Raw genomic sequence first — 26384 nt, 5'->3', positions numbered from 1 at the left:
GTGGTGGTTCAACAGTCTCTGGTATATAGTGGATATATTGGTGGAGCTGTAATTTGGCACGGTTTGTTATAATCAGACATGGTGCAGCAGGTTTACTGATATTGGATATAGGGAACAACATAACAAATAAGTTACCAGCTCGATTTTGGTGCTGGTTCTCATTTTGAAGGGTCTGATTGTTGGAATGGCTAATTCTAGGGAGTAGTGAAGCTGGTGGGAAATTATGCAATATGCAGTACATCAGCTACATTATACATGACAGGGATATGTCAAATAGTGATTCTAGAGTTAGTCATTTATTTTTTGATGTAATTGAAAGATAAGTACCTATATGGTTTATGCTTTTAGCTACGTTTTCCTTGATGTACACGGGTTGGTTACCCCTTCTACCCCCATCAATCATACCTTTCTGGCTGATCAGAAGGAAAAAAAATGAACGTAAGGAATACGAGCCTCGACTCAATCTAGATGTCATCATTAAAAACAAAAGGACATGTAATTGATATAACTTATCTTATTACCTATAATTTATCAAGATAATACATCCATAAACTTTTCCTTGAACCAACTACCGTATAATTCTTCCATCTTCATAAGTTGAGGTAGAAAACAGATAAACCAATTTATTCACAACTTGAAGATAACAGACAAAACAACCATTGATACAGCATAAAGCCCAGTGATCAAAGTCTTGTATGCAATTTACCTGTGTATATATATATCCATTAGATGTGTACCACTATCACTATGGTATATAGATGGGATGGAAAACACCCATAACTATAATAAACAACATCTACTTATTCTAGAATCCGTCTCTTTCAGAATATTTTTGCAATGGTATTAATCAGTAATCACCAATCACCATTAGCACTAGAAGTATCAGAAGACAATTGCTGCTTACGAGTTCGCGCAGCTAAGCCAGCAAACCAAGCAACCCTCATCAACTGCAGACCGAGAATTAGCACCCACCAGCAAACCAGCCCCCTAATTGTATGCATCACCCATGCCGGTGCACTGAGCTCAACCCCAAGCTTTAATCCCCTCATTAGCTGCAACACACGGTAAGACTCATAAATGACAGGGGTAACAAGCCAGACTGGTGATTGCCAATGCCAAGTCAACATCTCGGTCAGAAACTGTACTGACAAAAGAAGAAGATAGGGACCAAGTAGAACTGCAAATGGGATGAAAGGTAGTTGAGGCTGGAGAAAGCCCTTCTGAGATCCAAACATCACCAACAATGGGATAATAAATCCGGTAAGAGTTGCAACAATGTTCCAGAATTGGTAACTGAAGGGAGCCTTGCTTTTGCAGTCTTGTGTTAGAGACTTTGGTCGTGAACAAGCGTCAGCCATGAGGAGAAAAAGGGTTGCACCGAGGTTAAATATGCAATCAAGTCCAATTAAGGAAAGTAGGCTGGCTATATTGGTGCCGAGAAAGATTGATGATATCGGTAACCACAATGTTGGGACCATGCCTGTTGCTAGGAGAATGGAAGGGCCAAGAAGCCACAATGGCCATTTGAAAAACTGAAACTGCAGGCCTGGCTGAGATCCTGTCTCTAAAACCCCTTCAGCATTTGCTATTGGCGACTCAGCTGTTTTACTAGATTCAAGAGTTTCAAATATATTGGCACTTTGCGGCAAAAAAGTATCACTTTGATTATCAGTAGGAGCATATGTGACAGGTGATGACTCCCATGGAGTTAACTTCGTGCAGCATATGCAGGATTGATTAATGTGAATACTAGGAAAGGCGGATCCTTGAAGTTGGGATAGTTTTCCAGATTTCAATAATCCTTGGCTTCTAGAATGCACCCTTCTGAAAGTGGAGGTATGTACTTTATAATGGAGTTGAGTTAATGAAGCCATTCCTGTATGCATTCTTGATTACTGACACTCTAAAGGATTTTATGCTCTTTGTTCAGTTGCACCTGAAGTTAAGAAATACCAAAATGTTGATAACAAACACTGTTAACCTCCAAAAATCAAGAAATTGTGGACTGTTGGAGTGAGAGAGTAATGTGATAAGAAAGCATACATCACCAACTTGGATGCTACCTTAAGAAGACAGTGAGTAAGTCTAACAATTTAAAAGGAAAAATGTAAAACAAACAAAAGAGTTATCAAGAAACATGAGCAAAGTGAATACAGGAACTCTGCTACCAAAGACTGTTCATCAATGCAGAAAGTGGCACACAAATAGTACTGTTCTCGAGAATGAGATTGGGACACCTTCAGTTACACCAGATGTCCCCTAACAAGATAAAACTAAAATTCAATTCTATTTTCAGCTTCACTTTCATTTTTCTTTTCTCATCAACTCCGAACAAGCAAAAAGGAAAATATTGGAAGATATACTCCCAAGTGTAACAGATACAATCCAGGTGAAAAACATAAACTTAAGCAGATTTCAGAGTAATGAAGTCATATAAAGTGGTGAAGGTTTAAAAACTGTTGTTATTAGCAAGGACAAAGAAAGAAAACCAGAAGTGAAATCTTTTATATGAAATGGGTGTAGGTGTACTAAAATGGCACTGAATCAGATCAATAAGCACAAGCAGCGGTTAATCAATACCTCATTAGGCAATAAAGGAGCAGTTTTCTAAATTAGTTAGCTAGTTTCTTCATTTTTTTAACAAATCACTCAGCTTAAATACCAATGCAGTAAGTGGAAATACTGAAATATGAAACTAGTTACATAAAAAGACCTAAAAGTAAAAACAAGGCAGTTATAAACTCTTAGGATTTTAATTTAATTTCTTGGGGATTTTAGTCAGCTGGAAAGACAATTTAGTTAACTGCGAAAAATTTCTATTCAACTAAGATAACAATGTAATTGACTATTTTTCCATGAAAAACAGTTCACATCATAAAACATTTTCTTGTCAACAGCAAACCAAATCTACTGAACTTGAAGCACAATCTGGCAAATGAAAATTTAATTTAAGTCGGATAGAATTCTCTGAATTTGAAGATTTCAGAGTTCAGACATTCAAAATTTAAACTTTCTGGGATTTATGTCACCGGTATACCCATTCTGTATCAAAATACTTATTATTTAAGTGGCATTTGGTAAAATAAATCTTTCATTCTTAACTAAACTACTTTACTGGAAACCAGGAAACGAGGTTACTATCAGCAATACGGTTCTGGTTCCTAGAAGTATGTTCATTCTCTTCTACAAAACTTTTATCCCCATGCCAATTTCCTAACAATGTTCAAACATTCCTTATCCCAAAAACCACCTTAAGGTAATCACGCAAGGACTAACAATGTAATTAAATAGCTACAATCGTACAATAATCAACAACAAAAACCCTTATCCCACTAGATGAGGTCAATTACATAGATAGCATGACAACAAACAGCTCCAATTGTATACAAATATAAAATTACCCTTTTTTTTAGAAGCAAAAGAAATTTTATTAAAACATAGACCAGAAAATGCCACAAGAAGTGCCATATACTGGTACAAACATGATTACATAGAACAACCTTGCTCTGCCTTTACAAAGGCCATAAACATCCCCACTCCCCTTGCCATAAAGCTAAAAGCACTTAAAAGAAAACAAAGAAAACTACCCAACTGTACAGCCTTTCCCCAAAACGATACTCCAGTTATTTTCTCTAGTATCTGTTGACTGCTGGAAATATAACATAGTAATTAAAACTGCATAACTGAAAATGCAGATTATACACTGCTAGACCATTGCTTTTTATATAGCCACCATCTATTTGACAAAATGTTACACCAAAATACTCATATGCAAAGATCTCATCAAAAACAACTTTTACTTCAACCATCTCAAAATTTCCAGGGCAATTCGTTAATTGAATACCAACTATCCTGCTGCAACATATTTCACCAATTGGATCACTTTTTACAAACAAAGAACACCACCACCGAATCAATCAAACAATAGTCAAGTTCACATATTCCTCCAAGTGCCACAATACTATATATACGAACCTAAATGCTCTGACATTCCATCTGGCAGAAAAACCTAGATGACAAGGATAATTTTTTTCTTTATAAAAAAGGACTGTCTTCTTGGCTGTCTTATGCCATCATCTGGATGACCTAACTCAAACACACTAACATAAGCTAAAACAAAGCCGAATATCTAAAAGCATATACATTTCCAGAACAAGGAAGTACCTAAAACACACAAACTTGTGTTAAATGGTCAGAGTATCATCAGAACCAAACTTCATCGTCACGGCAACAAGTTTAGCTAAACTCCAATACCCCTTTTCATTGAGCTACTACAATTATTTCTTTATCAATATTAAAAATTAGTAAATGAACAAATATTATATTCATGATTCCCTCAGCTCTATCAGTTCACATATATTGCAAGTCTAAATTTTACAACTAACAAGACTATTAGAGTATGCCCTAATAGCCCTTTTGCAATCACTAGCCTAATTCCAACATAGGTGAAAGAAAACTAACAAAATCCCATCAACCAAACAGGGAGCAACAAAAGATACGAAAAAAAAAATCATTGAAATTCAGAGCGAAAAGAAAAACAGAAGATAGTGAAATTCAAAGGAAGAAAATGGAGAGTGACCTTTTGGCTAAGTCGCTGGGCAGAGCACGGGCTTCGGATTCAGAGGAACATTCTCCTCCTGAGGTTATAGGTTATCAGGTTTTACTCGATGTGGATGAAAATAAACTACGTCAAATCGAATTATCTTTTTTTTTTTATGGAATTTGGAAAATTATAATTATTATTAATATTTATTGTATTTTATAATATTATCGACATTAATATTTATTTTATATAACTAAAACCTATGATAAAATATGTTATAATTAGAATTTCTAATAAAGAAATATTTTAAATATATAAACATATTTTTAATTATTAATAATTTTTTAAAATAATAAAATTTAAAAATGAGAAAATATAAATTAGAAGGGATGGATGATTTTGTGCCATAATTTTTAAAATCAAATATGTTGACTCAATCAAGACATTGAGTCACCATATCAATAGTAATTTAATTAAGTGACCTCATTTCATACCTTGCCATAAATAAATATCAACATTTCAAGTTTTTTTTTCTTCAAAAATATATAGTATATAAAGAAAAGATCAAATTAACTTTAACAATTATTACACCGTTCAATAACTTTTAATTAATATTTTCTTAAAACGCAGCGTTGGATTAGAATTTTTTTTTAACATAAATATATATACAAAATTTTATATTAATCCAAAATCATTTGTTATCTCGTTTACATATATTAAAATTGATGTAGTATAATCATTTTAAAATATACTAAAATATGAATTATTTGATTACCTTTTTGTTGTTTTTGATAAAATTTAACACAAACAATATTGATAATATATAGATATAATTCAATAGCTGGATCAATAAAAATCACATTGGATATCAAATTATCAAAATGGTATAGTAATTGTTAAAGTTATATCGGTGTAATTTGATATTCTTCGTGTGTGTGTGTGTATATATATATATGTTAAATTTGTTAATAATTATGACTCACTAGTTGAGATGGTTTATTGGGTAAGTTTCCGTGTGCCCTCCTTTAGATGTTAGTTGTTGGGTTCAATTCCAACTAGTAGCATGGTTTGAATTCACCTAAAGTGTATTTGTGAGTTTTTTTTTTCAAAAAGAAAAATTAAATTGACGAATCGACACCCAGATCGATTGCACCAAAAAAGGATAATATTTAAAAAGATTGAATATATATATATATATATATATATATATATATATATATATATATATATATATATATATATATATATATATATAAGAATAATTTGAGATAGTAGAGTAGAGAAAGAAACATTATTTAAGTCCTATGAGGTGGCTTCAAACCAAGTGATGTGCCTAGTACCTAGACTAACGATAGCAACTCCAATATCACGGTAACCACTAGCAGACCCATCATCTATCCTGAACAAAGAAGGCCCTGAAGAGCCACGTGGCATCGTTTCAAGGCCTCACTTCACTTTGTTGAAAATGAAAAATGAAAAAATAAAATGGAAAAAGAATCAGTCTGAAAAGGAAATGTGAGGGAAAACAAAAAGAATTAAATTTCAAATAGTAAATGGTGCAGAGGACAGACAAATTTCTCCTGCTTTCTTCACTTCTTCTTTCTTCAACTTTTCTTGCTTCCTCTTCGGATCTGACGCATTGCCTCTGACCGCTGCTCTGCTCCACCAATTTTCTCACTTCTTCTTGATTTCCGTTGACCCAAGTAACAATGGTGGTTTGTTATTGTGGTTTTTCCTATTTAGTTGCCCTAAGAATGATTCATTTAACTTCCCTAATAATGCGAAAGGACATGCAATTTGTTTAATAATGTGACACCTTTTGAAGTGTGAATGGATTTATGAGTAACACAATCCTGTTTCAGTTTTGTTTCTACTTCATTGTCTCTGATTTTCTGCTGTCATTTGCTTGAGCACTCAGTGACTTCAAACCATTAGTTGCAATGTTAGTTGATTTATGCAAAGGTGTTAGCTTTGATTTTTAGTTGACTTTTCAAACGTGTTCTATTCTACTTATTTTCCTTTTTTTTTTCTCTTTGTTGGTGGAAATCTGGCTTCTTACCATGTGTTTGGAATATTTTTTGTGTTTCATCCATGCCTCACAAAGAGAATGCCAAAATCAAACTGCCTACTGTTTAGTATTTAGTACTTATGAGTTCTATAATGTTTTTATTTTCACTTAGTATTTAGTACTTATGAGTTCTATAATGTTCTTATTTAGAATTCATACTAAACTCTTGGTATATAATTGTAGACAAATATCCACTTAGTGTTCAGAACACTAAGATAGCATCCAAGATGTATATTAATGTTGACATGTTAGAAATTCATGATTTCCTAAAACGGTATAAACTATTCTAACACTTCAAAAATCCTTATAAATTGATTTTGACCAAAAAAGAAATTCATGATTTCCAAGCCTTATCATACTGGTGAAGTAACTCAGGGAGATGCCTATTCTCAATCTTAGTTTTCTCAGGGATCTCAAGGTTCCTCACTTGGTAGATTTTTACATAATGCAAAAGTGGTGAGACTAGGCGAGATAAAACCACTGACACAGGTCAAGTTCCATTTCATTCTTTTATTATTAACGAATATCTAATTTATGCACATGTGTGCTAATATATTACAATTGTTTTTTTTTTTGTCAAACTAGGATTTATACTATTTGATTGTTGGGACTGTTGATGAAGTCTTGGTGAAGGATCCATGGAGCTACTGTAGCTGTTTGTATTGTACCTGTTTTGTTGAGGCAAAAGTGTTCCTGGCTAAATGTGGGTCGTGTAAAAGGACCCTAAATGAAACTTTGCTCAGGTTATCATTATAGTCCATAAAGCTTTGTGTTGTGTTGTTTATTATTTAGTTTCACCAATAAAATATCTGTCCATTTTATCATTTAATTGAAATATTGAAATATAAGGTATAAGCTGGTCATTGTGATGGAGCATGAAGGTGAAACAGAAAGATTTCATTTTTGGGATAGTGTTTGCATAAAAATGTTCAACAGAAGTGCTGCAGAGACCAGGAAACAATTGCAAGATGTAAGTGTGAAGCTATGGTTTAAATAATGTTTAAATATTGTAAATTAATATAGTGTAAATGCTAGAATGATATATTTTTGTTATTGAATATTAACATGTTCAGATTGTTCCAACCAAGAAGGTGTGAAGAATATGAATTCTTTTCCAACATGTGTTGATGAATTGATTGGAAAACAACTTGCTCTAAGGTTCAAGTATCACCTTCAATATCGTTAGTGTTCTGTTGTAGATGTTAGTGAGAATGAAGACATCATCACTGCAATCAAAGCAAAACTTTCAACATCGCAGAATGTATGTATTGTTCTAACTAACATCAAATACTCTCCTGTTGGTTTTCTTTTTAATGTTATTTTTTGATTTTGTGATATTTAGTGATTATTATGCCCATGAATGTTTTTCCTTTTGTATTTTAGCTTGAACAAATCATAGACAAGGGAAAGTCTGTTTCTACTGATACTCAATCTCAAGAAACCTTCCCGATAGTAAGTTATTTATGTATTATGCAACTTATTTATTGAGTGACTATGATTCATACCCAATAACAAAGAGTAATATTGCATTGTGTATGATATTTGCAGCCTTCCTTATCTCAATCTGCTGAGCATGATCCCATAAGTTTTGTTTTAATGACCCCTGCAAAACAAATGACCATTAAGAATATGAATGATGAATATGCCAATCAACATGTTATTTCATATCAAAATTCTTCAAGCAAGCGTATCAATTCAGAGTAATTGTTTTATGAAGTTGGCATTTTGTAAATTATTCCATCTGGCAATATTTTGTGTTCCAACTTGAAAGAATTTAGTGGGTAACCTCTGCTCTACTGAGCAATGCTTGAATCATTCATTACTTTGATGTAACCTTCTAAAAATTGTACTTGACTATCTATGGACCAAGACAAGTTGTATGTGATATGATATGCCTTTTGTTAACTACTTCTATATTTTTTTTTTGTGAAGGGTTATGATTACAAATCACACATTTTTAAAAAACCATGGAAAGTAGAAAATGTGATACAAAAATGGTATAAACAACCAAGTTATAGTGCTGCTGATAAAATTCCTATAGTTTTGATCCATTTCATAATGAATTTTAACACTATTGATAAGAAATAGTGAATGTTTATACTTCATAAGTGAGTATGATATTATTAGGTGTTTCGTGAAAAACATTTAATTATTTACTGTGAACAAAGTATTTATTTGAAGATTTTGAATGTCACTACACCTCATACTATAATTTGTACAAATGAAGAGAAACTTTTTAACTTTAATATTATACTTATTTGCATACAGACACCGTGATTTAGCCATGAATAAATATTTCATGAACTTAAATGATGAAATTCTTGCTGCAATGGTTCATGCCCGTTGTGACAATATAAATTATTATGATTACAATTACTAATAAAAATATAAAGATAAAAGAGTAGTTTTGATCATTGTTTTTTATTTTTGATATTCAATTTTGATAATTGTTTAATTGTCTTAAATTGTATGTAGGGTTTTAGTATTACAATTAGGAAAAATTTTGTAATATGTGAATATTCCAAAGAGATATCAAGTTGAGTTGCTTACACTAAAATTTATTATCTTTATAATTTATGATAACATAAATTCTATTTGATTTATCTATTTGATTTATAAATTGATATAAATTGAATGCAGGATTATTGAGAAGATGTATCATGTATCATATATCAAGACTAACATGGTGGAGGGGATTCAATAAAAAAAATAAAAAAAGAAAAAAGAAAAACTGATGGAGTGGATAGGCGTGACTTCTCTTCCTTTGGAAAAGTAAATTTCAAAAAGCCTATTTTAATTTTTTTTTAATTTTTTAATAAGCATATAACCCCTTATCTTAACTCTTCATAGACGTGTGAATAGAAGTGACTTGAAGAGACAATTATAATTACGATAGGAAATAAGGAAGGAGAAAACAGTGCACTCATTATTTGTTCTAATTCTGTGGGAAAGAGAAGCCATTCCCCTTCTGTCACAGACAAGTTTTTCATTTGTCAAATCTGCACTTTGAGTCTGTGGGAGAGAGAAGCCACTCCCCTCCCTAACGCACTGTTGCTACTGTATCTCTTTCTTCCATCCATCCATCCATTACACTAAGAAAAGGTAGGCAAGTTTTCTGAAGTTCCTCCTTGAAGGATTAAATCTTGATGAAATCAATATATGTTTTCTATTGCATTTTTAATGAGTCAAGTTATTAAATTTATTTTCTTGCCCTTTTTATTTATTATTTTTTGCCTAAACATATCAAACTTGAAGCAGAGATGGCAAGAATTGGACAAAACAGACTGGCAACAAGAGTGTTTATGGCTATATTGCATGTGGACAGAGTAAGTGTCTAATTCCTTTACCAATTGTCTTTTTGCTACTATACTGATGGGAAGTCAAGTGACCAAAGTTAGATTTAGAGGAACTAAGTCCAATACCAATATTTTAGCGGGAAACAACCAAAACACACCAAAGACTACTATGCTATCACCTTCAACCCCAAACCCACCAAAAACCTTAGAAAATCTACTTTGATATCCACCAGCACCATACACATCCCCGCTTTCCTTTACCACCCATTCCTGAACTACTCTAAAATTGAAAATCCTTATTATGTATTTGCTTAATGCAAAATCTATGGCGAAGAGGAGGTTGAAGAAGGAAAAGTTGTTTAATGAAATACTACTTACTTGAGGTTGAAGGTGTTGAATCAATGTCACTGAGATAGATTCTGCACTACTTTTGAAGGAAGTAGCACACTCACTCTCTTTTGTTTTAGAAAAACAAAGATTTAGCCAATCTCAACAAATTTTACAGGTATGAGGTTCATCTAATATTGTAACAAGAGTATTTGCAGTTTTTGATAAAAAAAATACAGACCTTAAAACTCTACAAAGTGTTTAATTTTGTAAATTTATAAATTTTATTTATTATTCCAGATTTTACCTTGGTGTAATCTGGGTGTGCCAAAACAAAAATGGATGTAGCTGCTCAAGCAAGGAGAAAAAGGAAATTAATACTACAAGAAAAGAGAAAAAAACAAGAAAAGCAATAGGGATATGCTGAAAGGTAATCTATAACTCTTCAAATGTAAAATAAAATACAAGCATTTATCATTGTGTCTATGTTTATTTGGCGAATTCAAACTTATTAAAATATCATTCCAGATAAAGAAAAGCAGGCTCGCACTACATTTAAGAACTTGCCCAATGAGTTGCAGTTTCAGAGTACACAATTTACTCTTTTGGCTGATATCACTTCATCAATACCTTCAAACCATGGGTCTATTAATTCTATGCAAAGAAATAGTCTAACTATTCTACACCATCAAGGCATACTTTCATCAACAACCAAACAAAATCTCTCAGAAGAATCTCATGAACAGGTTTGGAAAAGAAAATGTGACAATTGTTAGTGCTCTTCGACAAGTGTACCGATTCGCTCAAGTAGTATAAAATGGTAAGACCGAGTATCGTATCCTCAGGGAATTTGTTTCACTCAAACACTGTACATCCAGTATGCAAACATTTGTATGGATTAAAAGCAAAGTAAATATCAAGTTGAATTCTGTACTAAAGTCTATTGGAATATAAACTAAATATCTAGTATTTTGGAAGTGAAAACTATCAAGTAAAAAGCATAGGGTCGTTCTACTGAATTTCTCTTGATGTTAATGTGTATTTTTCTTTATTTAACGTTATCCTAGCGTTTTTATGCTGAGAAACTACTCAAACCAAGATCCCTCTAGTGAATGAGCCTAACCCTCTTTAAAATTCATCCTTGATCCCTCAACAAACTTAAGTCTAAAAGAGTTGCGTTAAGTTTACAACATCATATGAGCTAGATCACTGCACTCTATTCCTAGACATACAGATTTCTAGCTTGCTCTACCAAGTTCTTAGGCTTTAAAGCATTTCCCAATGCTAAAAATCCTAACTATACATACAAATGGGTGATCAAGCCACAAGCATGTAAAATAAGCATAGATAGAAGCAATGAACACATAAAAATAACCTTAAATAGATAGTGAAAGAGTGTTACATCAAGGTTTCAGCAGAACTCCCCAACCAAGAGGCTTAGCCTTCCATTACAAGTAATGCAATCTCTGAATACAAGGAATGAATAGTTTTGAGTGAAAGAAAATGGCAAAGGATGGTTGAGGATGTCTCCTATAACCTTTAAACCCTAGACTTTACTCCTTCTAACCTAAGCTCTCTCAGCTGCCTTCCTTTTGTCTTCTCAGCTTCCTCTTATGCATTTTTTTTCTAAAACTATCCAAAAGACTCTTTTATTTCTGCCAACTTCAGTGTTTTAAAGGCTCTTGGACCTTTCAGCTTCTGAAGGCTCGCTAAGCGAGAGTAGTGAATTTTGGCTTAGCGAGACTGGGCGCGATAAGCGCGAGAAGAGACAAAGACCTTGCTGGGCAGGCTGGCTGCACACTGGGCGAGCACATCTCTAATTGATCCTCTTCTAGGGTTTCCTAACCCGCTAAGTGAGTTGTATGCCTCGCTTAGCGGATGCCACTCGCTGAGCAAGTCATCAACTACTTGAACGTTCTCTTCTTTGGCCTGAAACTGAGTTGGATTCAACATTAATTCATAGAATGGGAGTATCTACTCTATAAAATCACACTAAACAAAAAAACATGTACAATTCCTACAAAAAGAACCATAAAGTGGAGGTAATGCGTTATTTCCTTGCAAATATTCAATATAAAACTACTCATGAATAACAACTAACAAACTCCCCCAAATTTATAGTTTTTCTTGTCCTTAAGCAAAGAAATAACAGTTTACTTATCCTCAAGTGACCGAATTCACAGTGGTTAATAAAAAATGTGTTTGTTCCAAAATATTCAATCGCATGAATAGAGGTGATTAGCAATACCTCAACCAATAGCCCTTCATAAAGATATGCAATATTTCAAAGATATGAACATGTTCATTAAGCAGTACAAATGAAATAAGCTAGCAAGCAAGACATGTATCAAGGAAGGTTCATAAAGCTTAATCCTCATGGTCACTGTTTCTCTCAAAAGTAGAAGTGTTTAAGGTAATTCTTTAAATAAAAAACCAACACAAGTCTCAACTTTTGCATTTCATCTCATGTCATACAATCACAAATACACAAATTGAATCTGAAGGGCTTTCTTGGCTTGTAATGAGGCTGGGCTACAAACAATTCATGGTTTTTCTAGGATGCAAAACTTAGGTTCTAGGAGAGCATTCATCCTTAGATCACCTTTTCCCTTTAATTCCCAACTTCTATTGATATGCGACAATCATATAAGACACTTAGCTTGAGAAACAAAACACACAAAGCTTTGCTTATTCTTGAAACTTTCATTTTCTTCTTTTTTTATTTTTTTTATTTTTTTATTTTAGCAGTTTATGCTTACTGCTTCTTTCAACAATTGTCCGTGGCTGTTGCTTTCCTTACCACAGTCAAAATCACCCAATTCACTCCCCCAAATTTGGAACAAATTTTCTTTGAACCACAATGCTCTCCTACAACTTAAAGAAAGGTAGACAGAGATTATAATTTCAATTAGGCTTAGGGTTCAACTCATTCAATCAAATTCAAGCTTAACATGGGTGCAATGGTTTCATCATTCATGAACAAGGTAAGGCTATTTGGCTAAATCAATCAATCATGACCTTCATCATTTCCAAATCATGCATTCATTCAATATTCAGAGATTCAAGCAAAAATTGATACTTAATGCTAGTTGTTTTCTCACAATTTAAGTTCGCACAACTCACCGGGTTATAGCCAATGATTACCTTCATTATTTACCTGTCAAACAAACTAACATTTTCACTCACGCCACTAATTCATGTCCTTTCTCTTCTAACTACCGCATACTTATTCAAGGCATGTGATTTATCATCGTAATTCACTCAGGTCATGCAATCAATCAAATTCAAACCAATCAGCAAACACCAAAGATTTAAACCAAAACATGTTTCAAAAGAAATCAACCACTGTGCATAGTTTAAAAACTGTAAACTATTCCAAAAACTATAAAATTATGCTAAGTAAGTAAATAAAACTAAACTAAAACTGAAATTTAAAAATAGTATCTAAATAGCAGAAAAATAAATGAGTCCTATCTTCAATCATCTTGTGTTGGTGCTGGATCATCCTGAGGTGTGGAGAGGGCATCCTGGGCTGGCGTCGGAATGAAATCCTGTGCTGATGTGGGCCAGGGGTCCTAGGTGCCCTATCCTGCCGTTAGGGGTGGAAATGAGCCAAGCCAAGCCAAGCTTTATTAGGCTTGAGCTCGGCTTGAGTTAAATACGTAAGGCTTGAGCTTGGTTCATTAAGTGTCATAGGCTTTTTTTAACGGCTCGGTTTGGCTTACATAAAAGTCTGGCTTGGCCCACGAGCCTATTTAAAAACTTGCTTAAATATGTCTTTGATTAATTAATTATTTTAAAACCTAGTGAAATACTAACTAAAAAAAGAAACTTATAAAATTTCGTATAAGTAATGTACAAATCCAAAAATAATTGATAAACAAAATCATATTGAATTCAAGTTGTTAAAGCACAAAGTATATCAAAAGAAAATAAAAAGAGCATAATATTGAAAAATGTATGGATTAGGTCCTCAGCCCCAAAGCTTACAAATCTATTTTAAGTCCAAGCCCATAAATAAAATAAAATAAAATCTGGAAAAAATAAGATAAGATTAGATGAAATAAAATCTGGAGGAAATAAAATCTAAATAGAATAAAATCTGGATAAGATAAGATTTGATAAAATAAAGTTATTATTATTATTATTATTATTATTATTATTATTATTATTATTATTATTATTATTAGTTAAATAGGTCGACTTGTCAAGCTTAACAAGCTTTTTTTTATAGTTTGGGCTTGACCTTTTATCTAAAAAAGCTTTTTAAAAAGCTTGAGCTTGGCCTTTATAGTAAACAAGCCGAGCCGAGTCGAGCCTTACATAGGCCGAGCCAAAGGCCCTTGACAAGCTACTCGGCTCATTTCCACCCCTAGCTGCCGTCATGTCCGCAACATAATCAACATTTGTAGCGGTAGTGGCAGGTGTGTCCTCCAGCGTCTCCTCTGGTGTCACCTCTGGCACTGGCTGCGACTCCTGGGCTGTAGGAGCCTCACCTTCCCCCGCAGGAGAAGGCTGGACTCCTGGTCAGGCCACTTGGGCCATGAAATCCTCCATGCTGATGATGGGCCGATGCTGAGCCAAATCGTGAATGCTCTGCATTACTAGGCATAAGCCATGGTGAAGGCTCTACAACATCGGCACCAAGACTTCTGAGCTCTGAGCGGAGGGGCCGGACGGTGCTGTGAGTGCTGGAGGGGCAGGAACAAGAACTAGTGGTGCTGGTGCTGAGGTAGAAGCTAGAGTGGGAGCAAGAGCAAAAGTAGAAGTGTCTGAAGGAGCTTTAGCCCTGGCCTTGCGGGACCCAGGGAATGTAATCGTCGGATCATCTGGGTTCCAGCAGTTCTTCCTAATGTAGGCCAAGTTAATGGTCGGGCTCAGGGACTCGAAGGTGAGGGAATCAGACACAACTCCTCTGGCGATGCACAGTGCTGTAATGAGTGTAGGAAATTCGAGCCGAGAGGATTTGGACTGGGCCATCTGTGAGATCTGGCTTGAGATGATGGAGCCCAAGTCCATGTCCATCTTCATCACCAGCCCATAAACTAACCTTGCCCTGTCCATGTTTAAATCGGACGTGTGAGAAGTAGGGGCGAGGTTAGAATAGGAGAGGACACTCCATGTCTGAGCTAGAGTGGTCAGGTCCTTCCTGAGGAGCTTCCAGGGTGCTCCCTTATCATTCAACACAAATCCCCGCCCTGGAATGCTTGGCGAGCTCCTGAGGGTCGAGGTGTGTATGAAAGAATCTGGAGTAGGCTGAGTACCTCTCCCAAGGCTCTAGAACCACTGGGGTCTCTAGAAATTCATTCAAGGTCACAACATCAAATTTTATAAGCTTCCCCCGCACTCTGCACTGTCTAAGGGATTTGTCTTCTGGGTCATATAGATTAGCATAAAATTTCTTGACCAAGGCCAAGTCAATATGGTTATCCCGGCTGCCTGGTCTAGGAGGATGTTTCTGGCGTGTACATTCTGCTCATACCTCTCCCATGCAACCTTAGAAATGAACCGTGAGGTGTCATATGGTTCCTGAGGTTGGGAGGTGGAAACCCTTCTCTTTCTAGAGGGCATCTACACCAAAACAAGCAAAGGAGTTGAGTTAGACAAGTGTTATTGAGAAATAGATAACAGAAAAACAAGTAGTAAAAAAGGTTGTGCGCTTAGCGAGACAGACTCGCTTAGCGCGCCTTCAGAAAATAACAGCATGCGCTTAGCGCGCAGGGCACGCTTAGCGCGACAATAGAAAAACACAGAACTAGCTAAGCAAGACAGACTCGCTTAGCTGAAACAACACAGTGGCTAAACGAGCATGGCTCGCTAAGCCTTATTCTCTAACAGAGAGCTAATTGCGCTTAGCGAGCATGGCTCGCTTAGCGTGACACACTACACAGGCTTAGTGCCTGTGGGCGCTTAGCGTGACTTAACTACTGGAACATAAATGGCTTAGTGAGCAGGCTCGCTAAACCCAATTCTAAAACAGAGAAGAAATTGCGCTTAGCGAGCATGACTCGCTTAGCGCCTGAACAAAATTCAGCAAAACTAAATTGCCTTGGGCTTAGTGAGACAGACTCGCTGAGCCCAGGCTTATTCAGACTTTAGAGGCAAGGTGGCTTAGCGAGCGTGGTTCGCTTAGCCACAACTAGAATGTCAAAAGCCTCTATGACTCAGACCTAACTAATCTAACTCGCTAAGCGCGACATGACGGCTTAGCGAGTTCATACGAACTCTAAAATTAAAAACTTGAAATTTAAATGCTCGCTAAGCCATAGTGCAATGGCTTAGCGAGTTCATACATATATGCATAAATTTAAATAGAAATGATGAACTCGCTTAGCGGGGTAGAGCCTGCTTAGCGTGTTCATCTGAAAACCCAGAAATTCATCCAAAATGGATGAACTCGCTTAGCGAGTAGGCTCGCTTAACGAGTACATCGAAATTTCTAGAAAAAAATTGGGGCTTTGAAGCTTCAACTCTCTAGCCACTTTCAAGCATAGGAAATCTGAGGCTCAGCCCTTCAATCAACCTTCATTATATAAACTAAAGCCTTAACAACATGCTAACTAAACAACTAATTACAGAGCCACAACAACATCAATAGGATCAAATCACGGAGAATTCATAAGTCTTCTACCCTAGGGTTCAGAAACTTAAAAATAACTAAAGAATAAGGAAACTTACTTGGATTGCTGAGATTGAAGTGAATGTGAGGCAAGGAGCAGAGAGAAAATTTAAGCACAAAGCAAGAATGCCAATGATTGTGTGTGTGGGAAGTTATAATCTTGGTGAAGTGTAACTACCTAAGGCAGTTATGTTTTATTTTTTGGTAGTTTCGACTGACTCGCTTAGTGCGAATGACTCGCTAAGCGAGCACTCAGTGACGTTTGAATTTTCAGGATTTAAACTCATGCGCTTAGCGGGCAGGCTCGCTTAGCCCAATTTGAAAATTAGAGAACCCGAGAGGGTTTTGGGCTTAGCGCACAGGTGTGCGCTTAGCGAGTTATGTAGCTTTGATTGGTATGCAAATTTTGCTAAACGGGACATGGCCGGCTTAACTGATTAAATGCCTCAAGATGCAGTAGTGGGGTTGCATTTAGCGAGATGGTCTCGCTTAGTGCTATTGCTATTCTAGAGAAGGTTTTGGGCTTAGCGGGTATGACCTGCTTAGCCCAATTGACATGGGGGTCTATGTAGAGAGCCTTTTGCTAAACGTTTGAATTTTCAGGATTTAAACTCATGCGCTTAGCGGGTAGGCTCGCTTAGCCCAATTTGAAAATTAGAGAACCCGAGAGGGTTTTGGGCTTAGCGCACAGGTGTGCGCTTAGTGAGTTATGTAGCTCTGATTGGTCTGCAACTTTTGCTAAACGGGACATGGCCGGCTTAACTGATTAAATGCCTCAAGATGCAGTAGTGGGTTTACGTTTAGCGAGATGGTCTTGCTTAGTGCTATTGCTATTCTAGAGAAGGTTTTGGGCTTAGCGGGTATGACCTGCTTAGCCCAATTGACATGGGGGTCTATGCAGAGAGCCTTTTGCGCTTAGCGCATAGACGCGCTTAGCGAGAGACTATATCGCGCTCAGCGAGCTGACTTGCTTAGCCCTATTCCATTAAATGCAATTCCAGAGAGGTTTTTGGGGTTAGCGTAACTGTCTCGCTTAGCGAGACCCCTTCAGCCAATGGGTGGAGGTTGGTGTGCTTAGCAAGAGATGCTACTCGCTCAGTGCATGGGTCTGTCTTGCTTAGCGCATGAGGCTCCCTGAGCGAGTGGATGGCTGAAAATTTTTCTCTAAGTTCTTTACTCATCCAATGCTTTAGTGAAGCTTTTGCCAACCCTTTTATCATACAAAATAGACTGAATTTTGACTCTAGCAATATCAAATAAGCTAAAACCTAGCTACATGTAATGATGAACAGAAAATAATGATTGAGAAAATAAAGAAAAAATTGGGTTGCCTTCCAGTAAGCGTTTCTTTAACGTCACTAGCTTGACGTATGTTACCTCTAAGGGTCCTATAATTACAGAATGGTGGTCAATCTCTCAATGTTCTCACCATGGTATAGCTTCAATCTCTGGCCATTCACTATCCATGTTCTATCAGGAGTTTCTGACTGAGGGTCAAATAATTCCACTGCTCCATAAGGCTTGACATCCTTGATGGTGAATGGTCCAGACCATTTAGACTTTAACTTGCCTAGAAACAACTTCAATCTTGAGTTGAAGAGCATAACTTGTTGGCCTGGCCTAAAATCTTTCTTTAGCAACTTCTTGTCATGATAAGCCGTCATTTTTTCTTTGTATAGTCTTGAAGACTCATAGGCATTCATTTCCATCTCTTCCAGCTCCCAGAGTTACAACTTCCTCTTTTTTTTCTTGATAGAGCCTCATCAAAATTCAAGAATTTCAGAGCCCAGTATGCCTTATGTTCCGTTTCTGCTGGTAAGTGGCAAGCTTTGCCATAAACCATTTGAAACGGAGACAGGCCTATAGGGGTCTTGAAGGTAGTCCTGTAAGCCCATAGTGCATCGTCCAACTTGCTTGACCAATCCTTTCGAGTGGAGGCCACAATTTTCTCCAGGATCTTCTTTAGTTCCCTGTTGGAAACTTCAACTTGACCATTTGTTTATGGGTGATACGGTGAGGCTACTTTGTGTGTGACATGATAATGGCCTAGCACCTTCTGTAGTTGGCTATTGCAAAAGTGAGAGCCCCCATCACTGATTAGGACCCTTGGCACCCCAAAGCGAGCAAAAATATTCTTCTTCAAGAATCTCACTACAGTTTTGGCATCATTCTTTGGGGCAGCCACTGCTTCATTTGAGTGCTTTGCTGCATCAAACAAATCAAATGTAACTTTCTAGTCATCCACACTTATTTCAAGATTACCTTTCCCATATCAACCACACAATTGGTTGTTAACATGAATGGATGACCTAAAATCAGCGGGATTTCAGCGTCCTCTTCAATGTCCATTATCACAAAATCTGCAGGGAAAGTAAATTGATGCACTTCGACCAACACGTCTTCCACTACATCATATGGCCTTGTAATTGAGCGATCTGCCAGCTGCAATGCCATTCTTGTTGGCATGATTTCCAACTCTCCAATCCTTCTACACATGGATAGAGGCATCAAATTAATGCTAGCCCCTAAGTCAATAAGGGCTTTTCCAACTGACACAACACCAATCGAGCAAGGGATTGTGACACTCCCTGGATCCTTGTATTTTGGTGGAAGAATTCTCTGGATAACAACACTGGAATTTCCCCCCACCACAATATTATCACTATGGATATATTTGCCCTTCTTGGTCAGCAGATCCTTGAGAAACTTGGAGTAGAGTGACATTTGTTGCAAGGCTTCTCCAAATGGGATAGTTATCTCCAATTTCTTGAAGATATCAAGGAAACGAGCGAAGTGTCGTTCCTTGTCCTTCTTAGATGGCACCAAGGGATATGGTGCTTCCTTCCCTGTACATGGAACAACCTCTTTCTTCTTTTATTTGGCCAACTCACTCTTTGTCTTTTTATCTTCCTAATTTTCTCTCTTTTTCCTTATTTTTTTTATTTTTTTCTTCCTCATTTTCTCTCTTTTTCTTAATTTTTTTTTATTTTTTTCTTCCTCCTTTTCACTTATTTTTCTCTCCCTCATCAGATCTTCCTCATTTCTTTTTTCTCCCTTAGCTTCTAACTCTTTCTCATCACTAGTCCTATTTTCATCCTCTACCATGGTTTCCCTCTTGCTTCTAGTCATGACAACCTTACATTGTTCCTTGGGATTTCTCTCTGTATTAGCTCCAAAACCTCCAGAAGAATTCTCAGCTATTTGCTTAGCTAGTTGTCCCACTTGGATCTCCAGGTTCTTGATGGCTGACTCAGTGCTCTTATGATTTGACATTATTTTCGAAGTCAATTTTGAAAATAGTACAATGTTTATGACCCAAATGTATTTCTTCAATGCTTTATTTTTTATTTTTTAAAAAAATCTGAAACAAATAGATTATCGTTGATAGAGGGTACCAACAATATCAAGTTACAAGGTAGGGTTGTGATATATTTATAGCACAATAGGTATAAATATTAGATAACCCACAGCAAAAGGAGTTAAACACCCAAACATGGGCCAACACAATTATGCCCCTGACCCACACCAAAACCATCCCTCCCATAAAAAAAAGAATCTCCACCGATAGAGACAAGAAGCATGATCGTAGCAAGCAAGTCACGATCCCAACAAACATAGACACCTTAATGAAATGCAAAGACATGCAACTGTGTTGGAGCACCGTTGCACAAAGGAAATGTTAAAATAAGGGTGATTGTTATAGCACCATGACCATGTAGTGAACTTAATCTCATCCATTGATAAAAACACTTTTTGAGTGGTATTTTTTGGGAGGTTTTGTGCTATTTTGCATGTGTTTTCTTGGCAGAATTCACATTTTGACACTAGTTTTGTGTTGCAAAAGGATAGCCGCTCAATTAAGTGAAAAAGTTGAAAATTACACAAATTTATGAAGATTTGAAGACTCTACATTTGATCACGGCCATGGTACATTGACCACAGTTGTGGTAATTAGCACGACCATAATAAAGTGATAACAACCCTCCAAAACAATGTCAAGATTCGACAACAGTCGTGGTCAAATCATAAGGGTCGTGGTCAACTTATGAGGGCTGGGGTCAACCAAGAGGGGTCAATTATGAGGGTCTTGATCAATTCACAAAGGTCGTAGTCAACTCTTGAGGATCGTGGTCGATCAAGAATGCCATGGTCAATCCATAATGGCCCAAGGTTTCAACATTATTTACGACCACGATCATGGTGGATTCACCATGGCCATAGTGCGCCTTTTCGTGCAAATATCTTTAAGAAACTATATATAGGTCTCTAGGCCTTTAGGCTTTGTAAAATTCATTATAAGTTTAATCTTTAGTTTTATTCTTATCTTTTTACGAATTTGAGAGAACTTAAGGGCTTTTGAGAAATGAAGAGCGTGGGCAACACCGCTAGGATGCATCTTGATCATTGTTCCTGCCTATTGGTATGCCTATGTATACTTTTTATTGGATTGCTAGTTTTGCTTTGATAATGAGTGACCAGTTCCCATAGTCCAGGTGTTCTAATGTAACTATCCAAATGTACTCTTCTCCTTGTTCATGATGGATTTTTATCATTATTTTATGTTAATTAATTATCTTTCTTATTTTAATGTTTATTTGGAACCGACCATTCCAATACTCAATTGATTGTGTAGTAGTGATCATCTGCATGTAATTGATAGATCTAGGTAGAGAATATTTTGCACCAAATTGCATGATCAAACTGTTTGGGTAATCTTTGATAGATTAGTAAGTCTTTAATTAATCATCTTTGAATTGATTTTATCCTTTGACTTAAATTGATAGATCCGTGCTCATGTATTAATTTAACGCAAAGAGCATCTTTGACCTTGATTATAGGCTTTAGTTGATTTTGGGAATTGGTAATTAACTGAGGAAGAAATTTCATTAGGACTAGGATTGGGAAAAAATTAGTACTAGTGAATCATAATCCCTGACACTTTTATTATAACCCAAAACATCTCTTTATATTCATTTATTTGCTTTCTTATAAAGGTCAAAATCATAAAAATATTTAAATCCTCTTTTTAATCATCTCTACCATGAGTTTAATAAACTTGATTAAATGGGAATAAAATTGGTCCTTTGGATTCGATATTCAAATTTTCGAGTTCATTGTTACTATTGTGTAGGGTACACTTGCCATTGTGTGAGCCTAACATATTTTACGCATCAAGTTTTTGGCCAAAACGAACCAATCACCGTCCCATGCTGAAAGATAATTGCATTTCTCTTCCATCATACACAGAAAATAAATGTTGACCATATCACTTGCTAGGATTCATCTTCGTGCCTAGATCTCCCCACCCCTTTGATGAACCAAAAATGCTCAACTAGAGAGCTAGAAAAAACTATTGCAAAATCTGGAGAAATCCACAAGAAGCAACAACACCAAATCTTATAGGTAATAAGGCACGATAAAAAAAGATGATGTGCAGTTTCCCCTTCGATCTCTTTTTGCTGGGATGTATAACTCTAAAACCTTATGATACTTATGAAAAAAACCCCCCACATATCCTTGACATTGCAATAATTTGGGAAGTTGGTGAAGAATTGAGGTGTTTGATCATCCCCCAGATGGGCCCCCCTCCTTCTCCCAACGATATCTGGAGAAGCTTTTCTTGGTCTAGTAGTTAGTCATTTCCTTTGCTTGATATTCGTCCATCTCTAGAAGGGAAGAAGAGGTGGAGAGCCGCAATGGTACAAAATAGAGAGGTGAAAGGGATGAGAAGGTGGTGGCCAGAAGTGAAGGAAATGACAAAAGACTAAAGGAAGATTCCAATAAAACTTTTGAAAAATCTTAAGTTTTAAGCCATGCTTATTGTGATATTTGCAAGCCAAGTTGTTCTACATACAAGGTATTTGTATATAAATTTTGTAACAAATTAAAATTACTCTATAATATGCTATTCAATTTTTTTTCTTTGTTTGACCTTATCATGTGCTTTGTTTTTTATCAGCCAAATAATAATAGTATATTGATAAAAGGGTATAAGCTATACCCAACCAAATAAATAGATTTTTTACATCCCTAAAATCAAAATGATCCCAATTATCGGTTATACATCAGCTAGGTATTTATGACAAATAAATGAAGGATAACCTGTAAAGAAAAAAATGGGATCAAAATATAACCACCAATCAACCCATCCCTATAGTTTAGTAGAATGCATTTAAGACTACCCAACCTTCTCATCATGCAAAATAATTCTCGAATCCATATTGTATGCACATTTTGAGTACACAATAACAAAACTATGAAAACATCTCCATAAACAACCTCACGTAGCATTGGAACAATGTCATAAACTATGTATGCATGTTGTCGTGTTCATAGACCAGTTTAAGTAGGAAAAATGAAAAGAATGAGAACCTTTTTTCAATCACGACCAACTGGTAAACAACACTTGATCCAAGAGTTTCTCTAGATCAAAAGAACCTCCACGGAAAATATATGCATTACACAATTACCATAGATAACAAATCATAGTACACCACAACAAGTTCCAAATGGAAATTGCATAACTAGGTTTTTGCCAGAAGTTTTCCCCAGGTGAAAGGGGCAAAACAATAATCAATCTTCCCCAAGAGTACATAACTTTCCAAACTAATTCCATCGCTTTGCAAGAGAAAAAAACATGAGTTGTAGTCTCCTTCTTTGAACCACAAACAGGACAAAGCCAATTGTTGGAAGTGATCCTCACATTTTTCTTTTTTAAGTTGTCCATGGTGGAAAACCTATTTAAGAACAATCTCCACAAGAAAAGATCACTTTCGAAGGGATATTTAATCTCCATAGGTAGACAAAATTTTTGTTGCTTTATTGATCCAAACTATCCCTAATGAGATTCTTGTATGTCAACTTTACCAAACAAGAACCATCCGCATTTCCTTTCCACCTCCACCCATCTAGACATTCCTTATGTAACACCAAATTGGACACAAGTTGTTAAAGTTCCCTTAGCATATCTTCTTCCCTAGCAAAACAATTCCTACGCCATCTAAGATCCCACCTCTAATTCTCCCCTTTCCACACCCCTACTTTGTCCACCTCCTCAAATTTTTGTAATGGATTAAGGAATAACTTAGGGTATAAATTGGTTAGGCTTTGTTCCCCCATTCATACATCACACCAAATTTTATTTTATCTCCACTTCCCACCTTCCACTCTACTCCTTTATCAAACCATCTCAAGTTGTTCAAGCCACCACACGATTTTTTAAGATTTCTCCACCATATGGACTCCATTTTGTCACTATGGTCACTTAACAATCCCTTCCATCCGTCATATTTAGATGTCACCACTCTACCCCATAAGGAGTCTTGGTGATGGAATAAATTCCTTCTCTATTTTCCCAATAAGGAAAGATTGAATAACTCTATTTTTTAACCCCTAACCCTCCTTCACTCTTCAGACAACACACTATCCCATTAGACCCATTTTATTTTCTTTTCTCCCTCCACTCTACCCCAAAGAAAAGTTTTTTGCAAACAAACTAAATTATCTAACACCACCTTTGGAACTTAAAAAAATAGAAAGAAAGAACAAATGTATAGAACTCAATACCATATTGATTAAGCACAATCTTCCCACAAAAGAAAGAACTTTGTGTTTCCATGATGCAAGCTTCCTTTTGACTTTAGTGAGAACCGACTTCCAAGTCTCCAATTTTCTATGATTCACCCTAATAGGTATCCCTAAGCATGTAAAAGGGGAGATAGTAGTCTATAATTCAAGATTTGAGCAAATCTAAAGCCCACCCTTGCTTCCACCCCAATGGTTCCAAAGTTGTTCTTATGAAAACTGACTTAGAGTCTCGAAATCAATTCAAAACATCTCATGATGCTTTTCATGATCAAGACATTTTTCATAGATGTATCTCCCAAAAAAATAATATCACCCGCCATATCATAAAAGATTGACCTTCACCTCATCATTTTTCACCTTATAGATAGAGTAAAGATTTTTTTGCAATTGTCTCCCTCATAAGACCACTAAGATCCTACCCAATAATGATAAAAAGAAAAGGCGCCAGTGGATCATCTTATCTCAAACCCCTTTGCACTCCAAATTATTTTTGGGAAATTGGTGGAGTATGATGAGCCAATTTGAACCTGATAAATAGAGAAGGATCACATATTGGGAAATTTGGCAAGGAACACTCGCTTGCAGAAAGTCATTAATGCTCACAATGTTTTTAGGTTTAGTTCTTTTTGTCTTTTTCTCTATAGGATTGGCAAGAAGCCAAGAAAGTATATGTAAAAGTAAGATGTAGGTGAACAACATGCAGTGCCAAATATAGGCAACCGAAACTAGAAAACTTTTATATTTGGCAATTTTCCAAATTTTCCCCTCGTGTGTGGAAAATTGAGTGAGGTCTTTGTTCAACAGTTTACCATTTATATTTGGAAAATTTATTGGATGTTATATCCCAACCAATTAAGCTATTTGCCTGTCATATTCTTATTTCCATGAGTAACAAATTGAAATGATAAAAGTAACATTTTTTGAATGTTATATAAAATTATCAACTAACATTTAAAAAATGTTGTTAAAGAAGTAAATTAACAATTCCTTTTAAATGTTGTTAATAATATATTAAAATTTTGTTAAAACTAGCAACATTTTTTAAATGTTTCAAAAGATATGAATTAGTTACACTTTTTAAATGTTACCAATGATATATTAAAAATGTTGTTAAAACCATTTAGGGCGGGGGCTTTATAATGCATTTGAAAGAATGTTACCCATGAAAATGATAACATTTTTTCATATTTTAGTAACGTTTTCTAAATGTTGCTAAAAATCAATTGTGTTGTAGTGGTACGTGATGATATGCAGTTAATACAATTACACCACAATCTTAAAACTTCACATTTACATATGTAATATATTTAAAACTCAAATTAAACGGTTCCATAATTATGATTTATGTGCTGGATATTTTTCAGTTTGAGTCTGACAAATAATTGGCATATAGGAAGGCATACAAGTTCCCCAGCAAATTAATACAATTTCCCACGAAACTCGATCAATTTTAATCCAACAACCCAAAAATAAAATATAGAGGTTGCACTGATTGAATCCTTTAAATTTATCGTCAGAGGACTATATATATATATACTGAATGCATTACACCTCACACAACAACATATATAGTAAAATAATAAAATTTAAATTGTTAAATTGGGTAATTTTCAAACCTAATCCGATCGTTACTCACTTTAAAAATTGTGTGCATTAATATTGTCGTTTCTCAGAAAAATTAAAAACTACACGACGCGTTGTTCAGTGGTTAAAATAGAAATAGAAACAATGTACAGTTGGTTCTGTAATATGCATTTTTATAGGAATATGCAAACATGGACTTCGAATAAACCGATCATACAGCTAATTTTGTTTCAGAGTGAGATCATGCACTAGTCAGTTCAAAGTGCTTAATCAAAGCCCAAAAATCCAAACCGTTTATGATGAAAACATCCGACGAGTTCGAAATGTTTTGAACCATTTTATTGGTACAAGAAAAGTCGA

At 35.6% G+C, this 26384-nt stretch overlaps 2 protein-coding genes across 2 annotated transcripts; both read right to left on the bottom strand.

Annotated features, from left to right (window-relative positions):
* Nucleotides 1-548: 548 nt before the first annotated feature.
* Nucleotides 549-4686, bottom strand: LOC114417097. The gene is made up of 2 exons (XM_028382205.1): nucleotides 4580-4686; nucleotides 549-1936 (listed from the first exon to the last, which is right to left on the bottom strand). The coding sequence occupies exon 2, from the start codon at nucleotides 1884-1886 to the stop codon at nucleotides 855-857; it is 1032 nt and encodes a 343-aa protein (XP_028238006.1). The 5' UTR covers nucleotides 1887-1936; nucleotides 4580-4686; the 3' UTR covers nucleotides 549-854.
* A 13963-nt stretch (nucleotides 4687-18649) lies between these two features.
* Nucleotides 18650-20126, bottom strand: LOC114385639. The gene is made up of 4 exons (XM_028345678.1): nucleotides 19862-20126; nucleotides 19163-19699; nucleotides 18907-19058; nucleotides 18650-18823 (listed from the first exon to the last, which is right to left on the bottom strand). Exons 1-4 carry the CDS (start codon nucleotides 20124-20126, stop codon nucleotides 18650-18652), a joined length of 1128 nt encoding a protein of 375 aa, XP_028201479.1.
* Between the last annotated feature and the right edge of the window lie 6258 nt (nucleotides 20127-26384).

The sequence above is a fragment of the Glycine soja genome, chromosome 1 (assembly GCF_004193775.1).
Source record: "Glycine soja cultivar W05 chromosome 1, ASM419377v2, whole genome shotgun sequence".
Lineage (NCBI taxonomy): Eukaryota > Viridiplantae > Streptophyta > Magnoliopsida > Fabales > Fabaceae > Glycine > Glycine soja.
Note: the sequence above shows the minus strand (reverse complement) of the source record. Positions and strands in the feature narration are given on the sequence as shown.

Coding starts and splice junctions, on each gene's coding strand:
- LOC114417097 (XM_028382205.1), bottom strand. CDS start 1,886: ATGCATACAGGAATGGCTTCATTAACTCAACTCCATTATAAAGTACAT.
- LOC114385639 (XM_028345678.1), bottom strand. CDS start 20,126: ATGTCAAATCATAAGAGCACTGAGTCAGCCATCAAGAACCTGGAGATC. Junction 19,700..19,861: donor GATGAGGGAGAGAAAAATAA/GTGAAAAGGAGG, acceptor TTCCATGTACAG/GGAAGGAAGCACCATATCCC. Junction 18,824..18,906: donor GCAATAGCCAACTACAGAAG/GTGCTAGGCCAT, acceptor AGTTTCCAACAG/GGAACTAAAGAAGATCCTGG.